Below are 19,323 nucleotides of genomic sequence, written 5' to 3' on the forward strand. Positions count from 1 at the left end.
CCGCACACATGCGAGGGTTAAAATGGCCAACCCACCTCAACATTGCAATTGAGCTGAGATAGCCAAATTCGGGTCCCTGGCTCACAATCACCGCTTTTGGCACTCACAACATCATCAAGTCCCAGTAAACATGTCGACGTCGGCCCGACGTCGGGGTGACGTCGGCATCTCGGCATCGGCATGTCGCCGTCGGCCCGACGTCGGTCCAACCTCGGCACGACGTCGGCTGGATGTCGGATATGCCCGCATGTACCGACGTCCAGCCGAGGTCCAGCCGACGTCGGGCCGACGTCGGGGCGACGTCGGACCGACATCGGCCGCTGTTTTGACCGTTAAAATAATATAAAATACATGTTTCATGAGTTTCATAAAGAGCTTCTGTATTCAAAATATCCTCAGGAAACTCAAATCTTCCTCCACGCCGCAACCCCCTGATCCGGACTGGACGGGAAACTTTATCCTTGCGATTGCCCGTAAGCCGAGCTCGCCCGTAGCCGGGTGCGGTGAGTGCTTGGGGGCTGCGCGGCCTATCCTTTGGTCAGGCTCAGCCCCGGCAACTCACCAGGGCCGGGCCCAGTTCATATAGAAAGGCCAGTCGGCAAGTGTCACTTTGCCAAAGTGCCACTTCTCACAGGGACACTTTGGGAAACGTTGGTGCAGGTGTGTAAGAGTGGCTATATATATATATATATATATATATATATATATATATATATATATATATATATATATATATATATATATATATATTTTTAGTCGGACCTCTCTCCAACGGGCTCTTGTCCCAATTACAGGAGAGAGCACCTGCTCCTCCCGCCGTCCTATTCCCCACCCCCCAGGCTACGGCTGAAGTGGGAGCCTACCCCACACCTGGTGACGCAGCCGGGGACGACGCCCGCGGAACGGGCGGAACCGGGAATCGAACCCGAAACCCGGCACCGCCCGCACCGCGGGTAGACGCCTTAACCGACTGCGCCACCAGGGCCGCTGCACGCCGAATCCGATGGTAATGGCTATATGTGACCCCAAGTCACTGTGCTGGTGATAAGCGTGCATTGAAAGCATAAAAAATCGTTTATACCATAGGGGAAAGTGGGTGTATTGCGCCCTCCTAACCAATTGCGCCCACCCACATTCCCACGAATTCAATGGCATGTTAAGCATTTTGTTTTCGAAAACATTATTTTCACCACTGGATAGTTCCTTTTATGGCCCAAGCTCTCCGATGAAGCCAATCAGCAAGGCTCATTACGCCATCAAAGATATTACGGCGTTTTCTTAAAGGGACCCTCCCACCTTAACATTAGATTTGAGTTGAGATAGCCAAAATGGGGTCCCTGGCTCACAATTACCGGTTTCGGCACTCACAACATCGAGAAATGCCTTAAATCGGAAATATTGAATTTCAAAATTGCAGCATTTTGATTCAGAGGGGCTAATGCTTAGGAATACCCCTCTGAATGTGTGACGTCAGCGCAAATATCTAACGATTTTTAAATGTTTGACTAAAACGTTTTGTAGCACGCGGTGGTATATGCTATTTGCGCGCAACATCTGCCGCAAACGCCGCACTTCTAAAATAAAGTCGCTAGAAACAGCGGAGATCCCAAAAAAGTAAACAAAAGTAAAAGCCTAATATCTTGAAAACCGGTGAATATTTTTCGGTGAAATTTGGTAGATATTCGTTTTCGCTCTTTCTGAACCGAGCGACATCACTTTCATGCCAATTCATAAACTTTTTTGAAGGTGGGAGGGTCCCTTTAACTTTTTGGCAGCATTTTGAACCGTTGGCTATAAAAATAGGCGATACTTGTGTGATTTTGAGAGTGTTTTTTGGAAAGAAAAATCCTTTTTTCATTATATTTCACTGAAACAGTAAACATCCTTTAGTATCTTTATGGTAACTTCTAAGCTTTTATTAAAAAGTACCTCAATTTTAATTGCGCCCATGGCAATTGCGCCAGGGGGGCGCAAATAGAATAATGGTGTAGCTATTGTATCACGACAGTATGAATGCATCATTAACTTATTGCAATAAAGAAGGAGTTTTATGTCAGGCAGGGGAGCAACCCGCCATCGTCAGTCCAAAAATTATTTCTCTCATCGAACTTATAATGTAGCTGCCATTTGGGCTATGAACTTGCGGTGTAATTGACAAAATACGGCATTTTTAACATGGACACAGGCGTGAGAGGTGACAGCTATGATAGAAAGTAAAAACTGATGTCAAAAAAGTTGTAGAAGCAATACAAAATATTAATTTTGAGAGAAACGATTAAAATATAACCGTCTAGGCGCATACGTTCATATATATCTAGTCGGTTACATCAAACGTTTTCGTTCCACTTCACAAGCATACCGGACACAAGTTAAGTTATTTACCTGCGCAAAAAAACATCGCAATTTATATCTACATTTATTATGTATCGAGCTTGATTCACATAATACATGTTCAAGTAAGCCACAATGACATAGAATGCCGGAGTGTATGCTTTCCGTCTCCTTTGCTTAGCCATGTTAAAGGATAGGGCGCAATTGGATTCTAATTGCGCCATCCCCCTGGCGCAATTTACAGCAGTTGTTGGTAAATGCGCCCTTTTGCATGTTTCTGAAAAAGCAGCTGTCAGAAGCAAACGAAACATTCTTAATTGATCGGGAGGCCCTTAAATCGTAGCCAATGAGTTCCTCTTTAAAATGGGTACCAGTGCATGCTTACATCTCAAGTGGTTTTCTTACAATTAGCGTTTTTCCTTAAGGTGGCGCAATTCACCCTCCTTCCAACGAGGGCTAAGAAAAAAGTCAATTTTTAAACTTTTTATTTTTGACATAAAAATGCACTTTTCTAGACGGGCTTTGTCCCAGGAATCTAGTGGTGCCATTTGTTTTCACATGCGATGTTCAGAAGTACCTCTAATTCACGAAAATGCTTATGACGTCACCATGCCCTATGCATGTTGAAGCTATTTTTTACAATTTGGGGGTCAAAAATCAAGATAGAAAGTTGAAATTTGGGGCATCTAATGTTCTAATAGAGCTCTATAACATACATTCCGTTTTTTTAAATTCCCAAAATTTTGAATTTTTTTTAGCTGTTTTCCAAAAAATATAGGTTTTTGAATTTTTAGGGGTGAAAACGCATTTTATGGAAAATCCGAGATAGCCATTTTAAAGAACTCGTTGAGCTGCGTCTATTCATGTTCTTAATTTGCAATTTGCTTCAAATCTCGCTTTTTGGCGATTTTTTAAACATTTACCACTTTTTGACTGAAAACGCCATGTAGTTGCATCACTAAAATCGATATATCTAAAAAAAATGAAAAATTGTGCTTAAAATTTGCACAGGAGACGTCAAATTGATGGGGGAGAAGGTATGCCAAGTTTCAAGTAGATAGCGTAAGCGGTTCATGAGTTATTCAAGAAAAACGGAGGGGGGTCGGATCCGACCCCCCCCCCAGGCGGTCGCGGGTTAACATAGCAGCCACATTGCAATATCTTTTACACTTTCAAATCACCATCATTTTCTATCTCACATCATCCGGCATCACGAATTCCCGTACCGCAAGATCAGCTTTCATTCTGCTCTGCTGTCAGCTCTATGCAAGTATGCATTCAGTGCGCTCTCCGCCGACTGCTGACGTCACGGCTGACAGCCCTGGTCGGTGTGCGGGCGGACGTCACTCACCTGACTGAGCTCCAGCTTCGGCGACAGCGGTCGGCAGGCCAGCGCCACTGCGCGCAGACCCTGGCTCGTGTACCAGTCGAGCACGTCTTGGAACCGCTCCGGCACCGTGGCCGGGTCACATAGGCGCGCCAGCACCTCGGGCGCGCCCTGACAGCACAGACACAGCGTGGAAACGGTCAGAGGTGACAGAGCCCCCCCCCCCCATCCTTACATTCCATCCGCCAGTCCCTCTGTTCTAAATATATTATACCTTTTTCTGCTAATTTGACAAAGTAATTACGTTTCGCATGTTTTCTAGCTCTAACCATGGTGTAGGTACTCGACTGGAACCCCCCCCCCCCCCACACACACACACACACGCACACACACTCACAGCATAGCACCTTCACAGGCCGCTCACCTTCACATAGACATCCAGACCGGCGCCGAACCGGCGGCGCGCCACCACCGTGCAGCGCCGACTGGCGGCCGTGAACGGAAACTGCTTATAGATGGCGACATCGTGATCATAGGTGGCGCCACGGACGCCGGCCTCCACCGGCCGTACGAATCTGGTGACGGGCGCGTCCGGGAAGTCGGAGTCTGAGGTGGCCTCCTGCTCGTGAAGTTCCCAACTCACCGCCTAAAAACGGTAAAAGAGACAGATAAAATTTATCGAAACGGCAGGCAACATTGGAGCATATTCAGTAATTCCAGAGAGTAGAACGAAGAGTCAGTAGGTAGAACTTAGACATCTTGACCTACAAATATAGGCAATAGCGTCTTTGTTAGGCATAGGTAGGCCTGTCTATCTATCAATGGGCCTAGCCTGCTAAAATACTAAAATAGCGTACAATACCGATAACAAAATAAGGCATGGAATGAAGCGTATAAATGGCATTGGTATAAAACGAGGACAGTATGTCCTAATATAAGAGCAAGAAGACATAACCGAGAATCCACGTTGAAGTCTTGACAACATGTTTATTGTAAGTAGTGGTTTACTTGGAAGAGTGGCAGGTCGAGCGGGTCGCCGTGCGGCCGTCCGTCGATGACGGTCAGTCCGTGGCAGGCGGCCAGCACCACCAGCCGCAGGTCGTCGCAGCCGACCTCTGCCAGCTCTGTGAGTGCCTCCGTGAAGCGCGCCGGCCCCTGCGCGGCCCCGTCCGCCGGCTGCGACGACTCGGAGGGCACCAGCGCGCCGAAACCCAGCTCGGATTCTGTCAGCGTGCCCGTCTGCCAGCGCACAGCGGGGTGGCAACGGCACTGTCAGCAGTGTCGGCAGTGAGAGCGCTGTCAGCAGTGTCAGCACTGTCAGCAGTGTCGGCAGTGAGAGCGCTGTCAGCAGTGTCAGCACTGTCAGCAGTTCGGCAGTGTCAGCAATGGTAGTTAGTGCTGATTGATTCATGTTCTGCGCGAATTATGATTATTGTCGATATTCCCAGTTTGTGCGTTTAGTCCGTAAACATTTATTTTACACAACGTCGAAAAAAGAATTATCTATCCCGACCAACATTATAAAATGTCGTTGTAGATTGCACTTCTTCGCACGTGTTAAAAAAAAGATAGGTACATAAAAAATATGTATGAAAAACACGGGTCCCAAGTGCGCGCCAGTAGGTATGTATGTATTCTGCGACGGCCGAGGGTGCCAGCTCTGTACGTTGCCAGATGCCGTTTCCGCTGGGAGAGACGCCGCGTGTTGCACACACAGTATCGGTCCGTGAGTCCGCACTGCGCAGTGCCCTGGGGCCCGACCCCCCGCTGCCGCGCCGTGTGGGAGCCACTGCAGCTGGCTGGCGGGCCCTGGGTCCCCTGCACTCCAAGCGGCCTCAGTTCAAACGGGCAGCCAGGGAGCTCTGGAGGTGGCCCGACAAATAACGCGATTTACATGCCCGGGCCATTTACAAAACGGAATACTACAGTGCATAAAGGCGGTATGCAGTGTTTTGATAATAAATCAATTACAATCATGCGTAAAATTAAAGAAATATAGGACGACGGTAAAACTAGTTTTTCCTAACCACATAAGTCTCCTTATTGCAAACATATTCCGAAAAAGGTTTTCTGAACTCAAACACGTCGTTAAAGTTACGTTGTGCGCGTAAGCATGACCGAAAGCGAGCCGCTATTCAAATTACCTACAACCACGTACGTATGTACTTACATAGGTACATAGCCCTGCGCCCGCTCTTCTCGTGTCATGGTTGGTGTTTTTGTTTTCAATAAAGTTAGGCTGTAATAGGTTCCGGAAATGTGAGGCTTCCTGGATTTTCGAAAGCTGACGCCCTTGTGAATCAAGTGTAGTCATAAAAAGTAGGTACACGAACCGAACAAATCAAGAGATTGCATATTCTATCGAACAATTGAATTCAAACTCAGTAAGAGGAATTGTTCTCATAGTTGATTATGACTGGTATGGTAATTGAAACCAGTGTATCCTTACCTTCGTTGCGTAGCGAAACATTCAAGTAAGGAATAGGACATCGATCACCAGCTGGGCAGTGGGCGCCGTGCAGCCGTGGGCCTACCTTGTCGAAGCAGAAGACGTCCAGGCCGCCGCAGAGGAGGATGTACTTGGAGCAGAGGCAGTAGATGCCGGAGCGTCTCAGGCGGCGCCGCGAGAAGGCGTACAGCGCCGACAGGTTGATGGGCAGCATGGCCGGCACCACGAACGTGATCATGTCCAGGCTGAATAGCACCACCGTGGCCACCGGCGCCTGCCGGAGCACGCCAAACCTCATTGTCTGGTCTGTTAACCCTCGCCCCGCTGGGGGGCAATTTGGCCCCGCCTGTGATTTTTCCTAAAAAGCAAGAAAACGACGGCGCGCAGCGCCGCCAAATTTTCAGTACCTTTCCAGGCATCAATTTGACACTTTCACACCAAATTTCAAGTCTTAGGTCACCTTAGGTCAGGAGTTATTGAGGTCAAACTGAGGTCATGTTCGAGCAAAAATGAGCAAAAAACATGAAATCGTGAAACGCTCACAAAAGCTATAGTTACCAAGCAATTTCAAAGTTCTTTATATGGCCATGTAGACACAAGATAGCGCTACAACACTGCAATCTCGAATTTTCAAAATTTTTGGATTTTGACCCCCGAAATTCAAAAAATTGATTTTTTAGCAACTCAAAAAAATCAAATACCTACATTTTCCGAATTTCGGAAAAACCGGAATATATGTGATAGTTCCTGCACTGTTCTATATACCTACCAAATTTTAGATCGATACCTCCTTTTTTGGCCAAGTTATAGCGAAAAAAAACTTCAAAATTGATGATGTCATATTTTTAAACTCAATTTTTAGCAATTCTAGACCACGTAGCGCAGAACAAAACCACCATTGAACTCCCCGTGACGAGCTGCATCGAAACGATACCCATTTTATGTAAAGATATCAACTTTGAAATTTGACCTAGTTTGACCTGACCTTGACCTGACCTTGACCTGACCTTCACCGAAACATAATATAAACTGACCCTAAAGACTGCCTGACCCACATAATCGTATTTGGTATATAAAATGGACCATAAAACATGGATCACATGATATTTTCATAATGTGAAGCTCAGTGACCTGACCTCTGTGACCCGACCTGGTATCAGTGACCTCAAATAGCAAAATATGTGTTTGACGAACATTTTCCCATCGATGATTTTCAATGAAATGCATTTTACTCGATTTTACAACGCATTTCTATTTTCTTGAAATGCCTGTAAACGGTGAAAATTCGACATTTGACCTGACCTGTGGCGTCATCGGTTTGACCTAGGTCAACGAATTTGGGTCACAAGATAGTTCCCTGATGGGGCTATCCAACACCGTTTACCGCTTGTCGCTATGTTGCGTGGTTCTCGAGATCTTATGGGGGCCAAAGTAGCCCCCCCCCCCCCCCAGCAGGGCGCGTTGGTCGGCAGACCCCAGCGGGGCGCGGGTTAACACTGAGCGGTCAACAGTTCCACTGGCGGAGCACACGGAGCACCCTCACTGCACTGGTCTGGTAAAAGTGAACAGCACTTCTACGGAGCACCCTCACTGCACTGGTCTGGTAAAAGTGAACATAACTTCTACATACGGAGCACGCGAATCTTGACTGCCTCTTCGTTGACATCCACACACACCTGTGCACCGCGGTGATTGCAACGGTTGTTTTCCACTAGCCCACGCCGGCACAGGCCATTTTGCGTCCTTCGACGGCACAAGGGGGGGGGGGGGGTTGGTACGACCCCCCTCGCGTTTGGCCCCTGATCGAGCTAGAGCTTCGCGGAAAAAACGAGCGTGTTGCCCGTCACGAGACGAAGCCGATGATACCCCATTTTAAGGTCCTAGGTCATCGGGTGACCTTCCAGGTCAGGTCAATGACCCGAAAACCGGGAAAATCGGGACCTGATAGAAAGTCGTAAATTGTGGCTGCTGTGTGGTGTTCCGGGCTGCTGATCACGAATATCGTGTTAGTTTTGATCAGAGATGATGTCTTTAAGCATTTAGACCAGGTCGGGTCAGGTCAGGTCAGGTCAACCGGTAGGGGTTGTGACGGGTATTCGTAATACGTGCCAACCGCCTCTGACAGCTTCGTAACATGTTACGAAGGCACCAAAACTACTTCGTAAATGTTCCAATGGTTGCCAAATTCGAATTCAGCTCCAAAAACTAGCCTAGAAACATGTAAAACTAAAAAAAGTGAACCGAGGTCACCCGAGGTCACTAAAGGTCAATGACCTGACCTGACCTTCAGGTGACCTTGACACCCACCCTAATGTATGGGAGCGACATCAAATCACATGTTTGAACGTTTGAAACCACAAAAAGCTTGCAAACGCGCGGCTAATGTTAGCCGACATACGCCGAATCGCGATTTCGGCCAAACATGGTCTCGGAAAAGAGGTCACAGGTCAAAGGTCATTGGGGTCAGGGTCATGAAATTGTAAGGGTAGGTGTAAAATTGATCAATGCGAGGGTACTGAAAGTTTCGTCGCGATCGGCCGCTTTTTACGTGAGTTATTCGCGAAAAACCTTAGGGGGGTTGCATCAACCCCCCGGCCCCCTGTGCCGGCGAGGGCTAGGTATGTGTTGGTTATTCTCAAGAACGACGTATTCCTATGCGCTACAAAAGTGTAGTACCCTATGACATACTTTTTAATTGACCAATTTTTAGTGCCTTAGAGGTGCTAAATTAACCCCGCGCCCCAGTGGCGGTCTCAGCCAACTTCACCATAGTGCATATGTTGGGCATATGTTACCACCCATCTCTAACTCAAAAACTAAGAGGGCTAGAAAGACGCGGTAAAAAGCAGTCGATAGCTCTCCATGCGTAGGTTTGAAGGTATTTCAGTCATTTTTCATCATAGAGCAATATTAGGGTCACCAGAGGTCATCAAAGTTCAAAATTTGTCCAATGTCATGTTTTTCAGAACACATGCCGTTATCTCAGGAACTACAAAGGGTATACTGAAAGTTTCGTCGCGATCGGCCGCTTTTTACGCGAGTTATTCGCGAAAAACCTTAGGGGGGTTGCATCAACCCCCCGGCCCCCTGTGCCGGCGAGGGCTAGGTATGTGTTGGTTATTCTCAAGAACGACGTATTCCTATGCGCTACAAAAGTGAAGTACCCTATGACATACTTTTTAATTGACCAATTTTTAGTGCCTTAGAGGTGCTAAATTAACCCTGCGCCCCAGTGGCGGTCTCAGCCAACTTCACCATAGTGCATATGTTGGGCATATGTTGGGTGTATGATAGCTAGAAAAACGTATGAAAAAGCAATTGATAGCCTTTGAGCTCTTCTTTTGATAAGGTATTATCAAGATTGACGTCAGGTCATCCCATGTCAGGTACTCACATTGTTGACGGTCCAGGCGTAGGCCGAGTAACAGGCCGCCACTATTCCCAGCACCAGACAGCCGAGAACGTACTTCGTAAAGTCGGCGTAAAACTGAAAGTCCACTGGCTTGGGAAACAATACAGAGCGAACCAGGGCTCCTTTCTGTGTATCGAAACCTGGGAACCGGAAACGATTGTTAGCCCACGACCGCCTAAGGGTCTAATCCATTATCCAGTCATCCTATGTTTTCATCAATGACTATGAGCAGTGTAAGCTCGCAACATAAGACTATCATGCCTTTTCTGCACTAAGGTGACATGCTTTGTATAATTTCTATGCAGTCTGATCCGACCTGTTGGCGATATCATATATCAAACCGCGAGTAGGTAGAACAAATCTTTTAAACGTCGAGCCGTAAGGCGAGACGTTTAAAAGATTTTTTTCTACTTACGAGCGTCGAGCGATTTAATTATTTTATCCCGTACCGCCGATATGTTTCGGGCGCTTAACCCTCCCCGGACCTATTGGTTTTCTACATACGCGCCGGCCGAGGGGGGGCGGGTACGACCCCCCCCTTGCCGTTTCGCCCCTGGTGGAGCTAGCGCGTCGCGGAAAAAACGAGCGTGTGCGCCGTTACGAGACGCAGAGATTGGTACCCGATTTTAAGGTCCTAGGTCAACCGGTGACCTCTGAGGTCAGGTCAAGTGCCCCAAGGTATGGTTCAGTTTTTGGTGAATAACTTCGTACAAAACGGCCGCAGAGCGACAAATTTGGCAGCATCGTGTTCGCCTCGCCCAGGCGCGTCGAATGATATACTATTTGTCCGGGTCAGGTCAACTTGGGGTGTTGACCTCAGGTCAAGGTCAGGTCAACACCCCCAGGTCACGAAGTTGGTCGAAAGAGGTCATGTTGCATATCATTCGATTCGGCAGGCCTTCCTGAGTCCATTGGTGGCTTTCCCGACTCGCTAGCTCAATTTGATCAAGAGTTATTGACGAAAAACTAGTATGACCTTGATGACGTCATAAATGACGTCACGCAAGGTCAACATTGCAAAAGTGACGCATCTAACCTTGCAAGGAGTGCATCAAATCACGATTATGTGTGCTTGAGATAGTTGGAGATCGTTCCCGGCGCCAGAATAGCAGTTTTCATTTTTCCCCATTGACTTATAATGGTGAGGTCACGAAAATGACCTGACCTCATATGACCTTTAGGAAAAATCCGAGATATACAACTTGTGGGACTCATAATGGATACCAGATCCTGCAAGTTTCATTTCCCTGTGACATCTCTTCTGGCAGTGAGGGCGTTGCGAAGTTGCGACATCTGAAGACCGTGCAGAGGTTCACTTATGACGTCATAGGTCAGTGACCTGACCTGACCCAAAAATGCGGTTGGCGTCAAAAGATGCGGCTTGGATCAAAGGTCAGGTATGCCAAGTTTCAGCTCTCTATCGCCTGCGTGTTCGGAGCTATCGCGAAAAAACCCTATGGGGGGGGGGCGGCACCCGCCCCCCCCCCCTCGGCCGGCGAGGGTTAACCCTCGCCCTGGCAGGGCATTTTTCATAACACGGCCTGGCAGGGAGGGGGGTCGATGCGACCCCCCCCTCGCGATTGGCTCCTATGGCACCTAGAAACACCAAATTTGGTAGGTAGGTGGGCCCCCTGGAGTTCTCGCCCCTGTGCAAATTTGGTTGCTCTAGGTCAATATTTAGGGGGGTTTTGGGGGTATAAATGTAAAAATTTCGCTAAAAACAGGTCAAAAGTTTTTCGCTTATAACGTTTGATGTAATTAAGATAGAACAAAAAGAAAAGCACCAGTGAACTCAGCACGTCAAGGCGCGTCGAATGATGTACTTTTTAGCTTGCTGAAGTGTACTTGAAGTTTTTCTTAAATGTTAAGTAAACTTAAATTAATAAATTATGTTAAAGTTAACCAAATTGCATCATATCGCATATCATTTGATTCGGCTGATCACCAGGAACACAATGATACCATTTTTTAAGCTCTAGCGTCATTATGTGCCAAGTTATTGGCAAAAACGTCATTTGACCTCAGTTGACCTCATTTGACCTGACCCATGGATAAGTACTCCAAACAAAGAAGCACCAAGTGACCTGCTGTTAAGTACTGTGGTTTCAAAGCACAAAAGTGATAGAACGAAGCGGATATCTCCAGTATTTTCCGAATTTAGTATTTTCCCATAGGCTTAACATTACGACGTAATGACCTCTAACTGACCTCAGGTCAGTGACCTCAAAAAACGCGAGCTATATGTTATACAACTCGGTGACCTTAGCACATCCTGAAAGTTTGAAGGAAATCAGTGCAAAACTGTGAGTTGGACAGGTGCAAAAAGAAAATTGAAATTTGACCATGACCTTGTACCGGTTTTTCTGACCTGGTGACCTGACCCAAGGTCACCCGGACCTGAAATTTTTAGGTCATATGTAAAAAGGTTGCCCCATAGGCTGTGCCAAATTTGGCGGCGCTGCGCGCCGCCGTTTTTACGCTATCTTCGAAAAACCTTAGGGGGGTCGCATCGACCCCCCCTGCCAGGGCGAGGGTTAAAGGTAAAAAATAAATTTCATATAAAAATACATAATTTATACTAGACGAAATGCCCACTAGACTTTTTACAGTTTGTTAAACGTCTAGACGTTTAACAAATCAGTTAAACGACATCTGATAATTTTCTCTCCTATCACGTGAAGCAAGCAGTACGGGATAAACTCGTTTAACTGACCCAACTACATAACATTTATCGTCACAAAACGGTAAATGTTAAAGGGACTGTCCCAACTTTGCATTAGTTCTGAGTTGAGATAGCCAAGTTGGCGGCCAGGTTCAGAAACCACTGTAGGGGAAGCGGGGGGAGCACCGCCACCTTAAGCATTTCTGCTCACCGAGCTGATATGCGTAGTAAAAACGAAACTCTTTTGCATTCATGTGAAAGTAGGAATGTTTTCCTACATGTTGGCATAGTTTCCAGCGCTCCATTATAAAATTTCGCTACTTTACAGACATTGAAAACAAGTCCTGCATTTTCCGTCCTCCAAAAAATGTGCGGGTAGCACCGCCACTGATGGCGATGTTATCCACAGATCGGCCTTACGGTGACAGCCACCCTTGGAAGCGTTACTGCTGTCTGAAATAGTAACTCAAACTCATATAAGACACACAAGAGTTGGTTGTTTGTTTGTCACAGATCAGACTGTTTGTTACGGACAATATGCATACAAAGCATGACAAATTCACGTTTATTTCGGAACATCCAGTGAAGTCAAACGTGAGGTTAAAAAACAGACGACGTTTGCGGCCTAACTAAAGCTCTTCTCCGAGCTGAGTGAATCATCATTGCTGCTTTATCCATTTTGCCACCCCTTGGGGTAGCACCGCCGAGCATGGCGGTGTTACCCCAGACACAGTCATGGACCGACAACGCCCCGACGGGAAAACAAGCCGGGACGCGATTCTTCTGTAATTCCTTTCTCAACGAAGAGCACTTCATGCCCTCAAATTTAACGTAAAAATCAAGGCATTTTGACTTGAAATGACCACTTACTTGCTGCTAAAACATGCCAAATGATTACAACGATTGTTTGAAATTCACAAAATGGGCAATTGCGATCTCAAAATCAAATAAATCTTAGCGAAACCTACCTCACGCGGCGTCCCGTTTCCGTTCGGACACCGAAATGGCGGGTGTTTACATTTACAATTCAGAGTTTTGCTGATAGAGAGGATGGCGGTGTTTCCCACATGGCGGTGCTACCCCCGCTTCCCCTATATCCTGGTCGCAATATCCTCAGTTTCGTGGTGTTAAAGAAATTCGTTCCCTTCATTTGAAAAGTGGGCCTTAGCTAAGGCCCTATCTCTTAACTATTAACGGCCATTTGATGACGTCATTTGCATTTTGAACGCCTTTCACGCATGTGAAGTTTCACTTGATTTACGAATAAGCTAATCAGAGACACTTGTTATTGTATGAGCCGCGTCATATTTGAGAGCAAATACCTATATTTGCTGCCAAATTCCCCCCACATTGACTTCAAGTAAATCCTTCATTACGTCAGAGACCCGATCTAAATGACGTCACGATGAAATATAAAAGTCGCAATATCTCAAAAAGTATACAATGAAAACGCGTAAAAACTTGCAGAATTCGTCACAATATCATGAGTAACATTTCCGAATCCTAAATGGTACTTTTTTGAAGGTGGGATAGTCCCTTTAACCCGCGCCCCGTAGGGGGGGGGGGGCAAAACGCCTCCTGTCCTTTTCCGTCGATATCACCTAAACGACTGCAGCTATCGTCACCAAACTTCCAGAACCCCTTTGGGCATCAATTTTACACATTGTGACTCAAAACGAATCCAGAGGCTATGATAGGATGGCCGCAATTGACGTCAGAATGCTATCCAACGCCGTTTGAATTTTGAAAATCAGCCGGTAACTTTCCGAGATCGTAAGGGGGAGTCGAAACGCCCTCCCCCCTTACTTGTGGTAGGGTCCGCCGATAGCCCTACGGGGCCCGGTTGAACCCTCGCCAGCACAGGCCATTTTGCGTACTTCGACGGCACAAGGGCTGGTACTTGGTATGCCCCCCCCCCCCTTCCCTACGCGTTTGGCCCCTGATCGAGCTAAAGCTTCGCCTAAAACGAGCGTGCTGCCCGTGACGAGAGGAAGCCGATAATACCCGATTTTAAGGTCCTAGGTTGGTCATCAATTGACCTTCCAGGTCAGGTCAATGACCCAAAAGTCGGGAAAATCGGGACCTGCTAGAACGTCGTAAAGTGTGGCTACTATTGGGTTTTCGGGGTGCTGATCACGAATATCATGTTAATTTTGATCACAGATGATGTCTTTATGCATTTAGGCCAGGTAGGGTCAGGTCAGGTCAGGTCAACCAGTAGAGGTTCTGCCGGTTATTCGTAGTACATACGTGTCAACCGCTTCTGACAGCTCCGTAACATGTTACGAAGGCACAAAACCACTTCATAAATGTTCATATGGTTGCTAAATTCTAATTCAGCTCCAAAAACTAGCCTCGAAACACGTAAAACTCGGAAAAATGGGCCGAGTTCATCAAAGGTCAATGACCTGACCTGACCATCAGGTGACCTTGACATCCACCGTAATGCATGGGAGCAACAACAAATCACATGTTTGACCGTATGAAACCACGAAAAGACTGCAAACGCGCGGCTAATGCGCACCGACACGCGCCGAATCGCGATTTCGGCCAAACATGGTCTCGAAAAGTAGGTCACATGTCAATTGGTCATTTGGTTCAGGGTCATAAAATGTTCAGGGTAGGTGTAATATTGATCAACGCAAGGTTACTGAAAGTTTCGTTGCGTTCGGCCGCTTTTTGCGCGAGTTATTTGCGAAAAGCCCTAGGAGGGTTGCATCAACCCCTGTGCCGCCGAGGGTTAAAAAAATCGTCAAAAACAGAGTTTACCAGCAGACCGAAAATCGAAAGCTTGAAAGACACAAAAGATCAGATCTTCAACCTGGTTATCTTTAATTTAAAAAGAAAAGCTTCAGTAAAAAAACGGCACGATAAAACTAACAATAAAAATCAACAGCTTTGAAAATACATTAAAAATTGTTGGAAGTGTGCCAAAGTTTAGTTGTTAACCCGCGCACCGACGGGGGTCTGCGCCAGCTTCGCACCGACGGGGGGGGGGCGGATGAACGCCCCCCCCCCTGAGATCTCGAGAACGAAGCAAGATAGCGACAAGCGGTAAACGGCATCGGATATGCACGGCCAAGATCTACAATTTTTACAAAGGTCATTTTCAGGTCAGGTCAAAGATGACGTCACAGGGGTCGAAAAAGTCAAAATGGCGGCGCTAGATATGGAGAGAGTTTTTCTCGAATAACTTTCGGATTAGTCAAGATAGGAACAAACTAAGGGCATCATCGTGATCCTCTCGTCAATCCGCATCGAATGATATATATGTTGACCTCGAAAGGTCAAGGTCAAAGGTTGACCTCAGGTCACGTGACCTCGAGGTCATCATGTATATCATTCGATGCGTCTTGACGAGCTGAACACAATGAGACCATCCACGCGTCTGTATCTTGTTCCTGTACGGAGTTATTGGCCAAAAACCTTTGGTGACCTTTGATGACGTCACATGACCTCACAGCTGCCCAACAGCAAAACAGACCTCAAGGTAGTGAAGGTTGATCGTATATGAAGTCATGTATGGTATATGGGGCCATTCCGACCCGTTTTAGTGGTAAAAACAGGGAGTTGATTTTTCCCCCATTGACTTATAATGGGGAGGTCGCGAAATTGACCTGACCTTAGGTCACCGATATCAAAATTCAGAGATATACAAATTGTAGCTACTAATGACCTAATAATATCCTGCGACTTTCAAAGGCCTCCGACATCTACTGTAGCTCTGGCACGGTGACAAAGTTGCAAAAAAGTGACTTGAGGTTGGGTCATTCAAAGTGACCTGGTGACCTGACCTTAAAAGGTAGGAGGTTCAAACTTGCACACCATGTGTAAAATTGATGAGGTTATAGTCATACGAAATTTCGCGGCGCTACGCGCCGCGGTTTTCCCGCTATTCGCGAAAAACCTCAGGGGGGGGGCGGATATCCGCCCCCCCCCGTCGGTGCGAGGGTTAATGGTAATTTTGGAACTACAAGTGGTAATATATCTTGGTAATATATAGCTTCAACATGTAAATCGTACAATGACGTCATAGGTAGGGGAGAGTGGGGAAAGATGCCCAGGGTTTTGCTATGTCATATATTATTCGAAAATGACGATCTGAAAGCAAAAACTTGGAGTTAAAACGGAAGCCGACATCATTTTTCTCGAAAAATATCACACTTCGTGCCTGAAATATCATAACTTTTTTTGCTTTTAAGCATTTTCCTGAAGAAGTGAAAGGGGGCATCTTACCCCACAGGGTGGAAAAGACGCCCCCTGGGGTTGGGGAAGATGCCCCCTGCACTATAAGGGACATAAATGGGCACGTGCATCGCCTGAACGGATCAGTAGTCCCTTCGCGCCTGCAGTAGACACCAAACGTCATCGTAAGGGCCCTCAAAAGTAGTCGTAAGGGGCTTCAGAGGTCATTGTTAGGGCCATCATAATCCAGCGCGGCCAAACAAGCCTCCGTGGTGGCGTTCGGAGACCACTGTGGGGCCCTTATAGGTCTTCATGATTCTTAAGGGCCCTCGAGCCCATCGTGGGGACCTCAGATGCCAGCGCGGCCCGTGGAGCCAACGTGGGAGCCCTCAAAGGATGTCGTGAGGGGCCCTGGAGCCAATAATGGGGCCCACAGAGGCCGTCGTGAGGGCTCTCAGAGTCAGATGCCGCCCAAAAAGTCGTTGTGTGGGCCGAGAGACCGGCATGGGGAGCACCCGACCGTACTGGACTCTCAATAGTCCCAGATTGGCTTTCGTCTCTCATCACAAGTATGTAATAAATGATTTGACGGGCTGCTTGAAGGACAGCCTACGGATTCAGGGGGGCGTCTTTCCCCATCAGGACAAGGGGCATCTTACCCCAAGGTACCGAAGTAACATTAAATCAGTACAATTTGTTAGCCGTAAAACTACACAATGAAACAAACTGTTTGGGACACAGTAGATGCATGTTAATGTATCACGACTATAGCAAGGGACGCACAAATTATCTACCTTCCTTGACATTTACAATGTTTTGACACCAAAATATTTTTTGAAAGCAGCAAATAAAAAACATACAATCACCAGCCAGCCGTTGCCCAACTGAGCTTCGCAAATTTTTGTGCTATTAACAAGGCAGGCTTCCGCTTTACGCTAAGAACATTAATTTCCAGGTTCGATTCTTTGTTTCCCCGCTAGAGGGGGTGGGCGTCTTTCCCACCCTGGGCATCTTAGCCCACTCTCCCCTATTCTAACAAGTTAATACATCCGACCAGTGAAGCGGAGAGTAATATAAATATGACAATCGATTCCGGCGGGTGAAATAAGCTCTATGTCATGCGTCACACACCCACATAGCTAAGATCGACGCAGAATAACCACTATCCTTCGTTCCAGGGGGGGGGGGGGCATGTGTTACCACCCTGTCGCGTTTTTTGCGTGTGAACAAAATACCGCGACGCGTAGCGCTGCGATGCTTGGAGTAGCTTTCTGGTCATCAACTGTGGACAATGTGTGAAATTTTTGACCCCAGGTCATGTCAGGTCAGGTCACCAGGTCAAGTTAACTGACTAAACCTAATAAAAAGTTTGCAATCATGTCCAGCCTGTAGTTTTTGTCAGAGACGTTTAAACCTTGGTGGATTACATGATGTTATAGGCTCCTATAATTTGTATATCTCGGATTTTTTATATCCGTGACTTAAGGTCAGGCCAGTGGCGTAACCTTTCCATTATAAGTCAATGGAGAAAGATGAAAATCTCTCTAGATCCCTGTGTACGCATAGGAACATTCCAAATACTTCAGAATCACCATGATTTGGACCATCCGTGACGACCAAGGTGTCTTTTTTGCTGATAGTCTCTAGAAAGGTCATCCGAGGTCATTTGAGGCTACAAACAGATTTTTGCCAATAACTCTCGATTGGAGAGATATAGAACGCTGGGATGGCTTCATTGTGTTTGTCTTGTCGAAACGCATCGAATGATATGCATTATGCAGCATGACCTATTTGGGTCACCATGTGACCTTGAACTGAGGTCAAAGTTTGACCGTTGGATTTCCAGGATTATTTTTCGAAGCGGCTGAAGGAGAGAAACACGATAGTACCATTGCCAATTTTTCATCTTTGCTGGTTCAAAAGTTATTCGTGAAAAGAAGTTTTATCCGAAAATAGCTATTTTTACAATGTTTGACCTATGGAGGCTTAACTGTTGACACCTGAGGTCAATTTTGATGATGACCTTATCAAAAGAAGAGTTCAAAAACTATCGATTGCTTTTCCATGCGTTTTTCTAGCTATCATAGTTCCTGAGATAACGGCATGTTTTCTGAAAAATATAATGACATTTAGCACATTTTGGCCTATGATGACCTCTGGTGACCCCAATATTGCTCTAAGATGAAAAATGACTGAAATACTTTCAGACGTACGCATTGAGGGCTATCGACTGTTTTTATCGTGTCTTTCTAGCCCTCTTAGTTTTTTAGTTAGAGGTAGGTGGTAAAATATGCCCCCCCCCCCACTATGGCGAAGTTGGCTGAGACCACCACTGGGGCGCGGGCTATCATCAAAATAAGTACACAATTCTATATCTAAAGAATTATTGCAACTCTTGTCGACTGTTGTCTCAAAGTGACCTTTTGTGACCTAACCTGGACCTTCCTTGACCCACGATAAGCATGACGCTTATGCTCACAGGGTACTTACCTCCTCTAGGCCTTGAGGTCACTTTGGTTGAAAATTGGGCCGGAAGTATACTAATTATGTCGTTCATAAGTCTTATCATGCAGTTACCCCAGAATATGAATATGACATGATATTAACCCGAAATTTGACCTCAGTCTTGAAATCAGAAAAAGGCTTTGGAAAGGTATCGTGGGGAGTTTTCAAACGCCACCAGGGCTTGATGTAACCATTGGCTCTTGAGATAACATGTGTGAGGGGGGGGGGCTGACTCGGATCCAACCCCTCCCCTGGAGGTCGTAACTCGCAGTAACTCATAGGTATAAAACAGCCCAGTTGGTGCTGGGTTAGGCCGCTGGTTATTCTCCGACCCTACTAGAAAGGAACAAGAAACTCCACTTCCAGCGCAATTTAAGTTGTGTTGCTTTAACCCTCGCCGGACCTATTGGTTTTCTACATACGCGCCGGCCGAGGGGGGGGCGGGTACGACC

General features: G+C 46.6%; 1 protein-coding gene across 1 annotated transcript in view; it reads right to left on the reverse strand.

Annotated features, from left to right (window-relative positions):
* Positions 1 to 19,323, reverse strand: part of LOC122386498 (polyamine-transporting ATPase 13A3-like) — a 96,479-nt gene that overhangs the window by 18,688 nt on the left and 58,468 nt on the right. The window contains exons 9-13 of the mRNA XM_043375746.1: positions 9,502 to 9,659; positions 6,193 to 6,381; positions 4,667 to 4,897; positions 4,083 to 4,304; positions 3,683 to 3,829 (exon numbers count right to left, since the gene is read on the reverse strand). Coding sequence (XP_043231681.1) covers positions 3,683 to 3,829; positions 4,083 to 4,304; positions 4,667 to 4,897; positions 6,193 to 6,381; positions 9,502 to 9,659 — 947 coding nt within the window. The remainder of the gene's footprint in view (positions 1 to 3,682; positions 3,830 to 4,082; positions 4,305 to 4,666; positions 4,898 to 6,192; positions 6,382 to 9,501; positions 9,660 to 19,323) is intronic.

The sequence above is a fragment of the Amphibalanus amphitrite genome, unplaced genomic scaffold (genome assembly GCF_019059575.1).
Source record: "Amphibalanus amphitrite isolate SeventyFive unplaced genomic scaffold, NRLGWU_Aamphi_draft 000254F_arrow, whole genome shotgun sequence".
Taxonomy (NCBI): domain Eukaryota; kingdom Metazoa; phylum Arthropoda; class Thecostraca; order Balanomorpha; family Balanidae; genus Amphibalanus; species Amphibalanus amphitrite.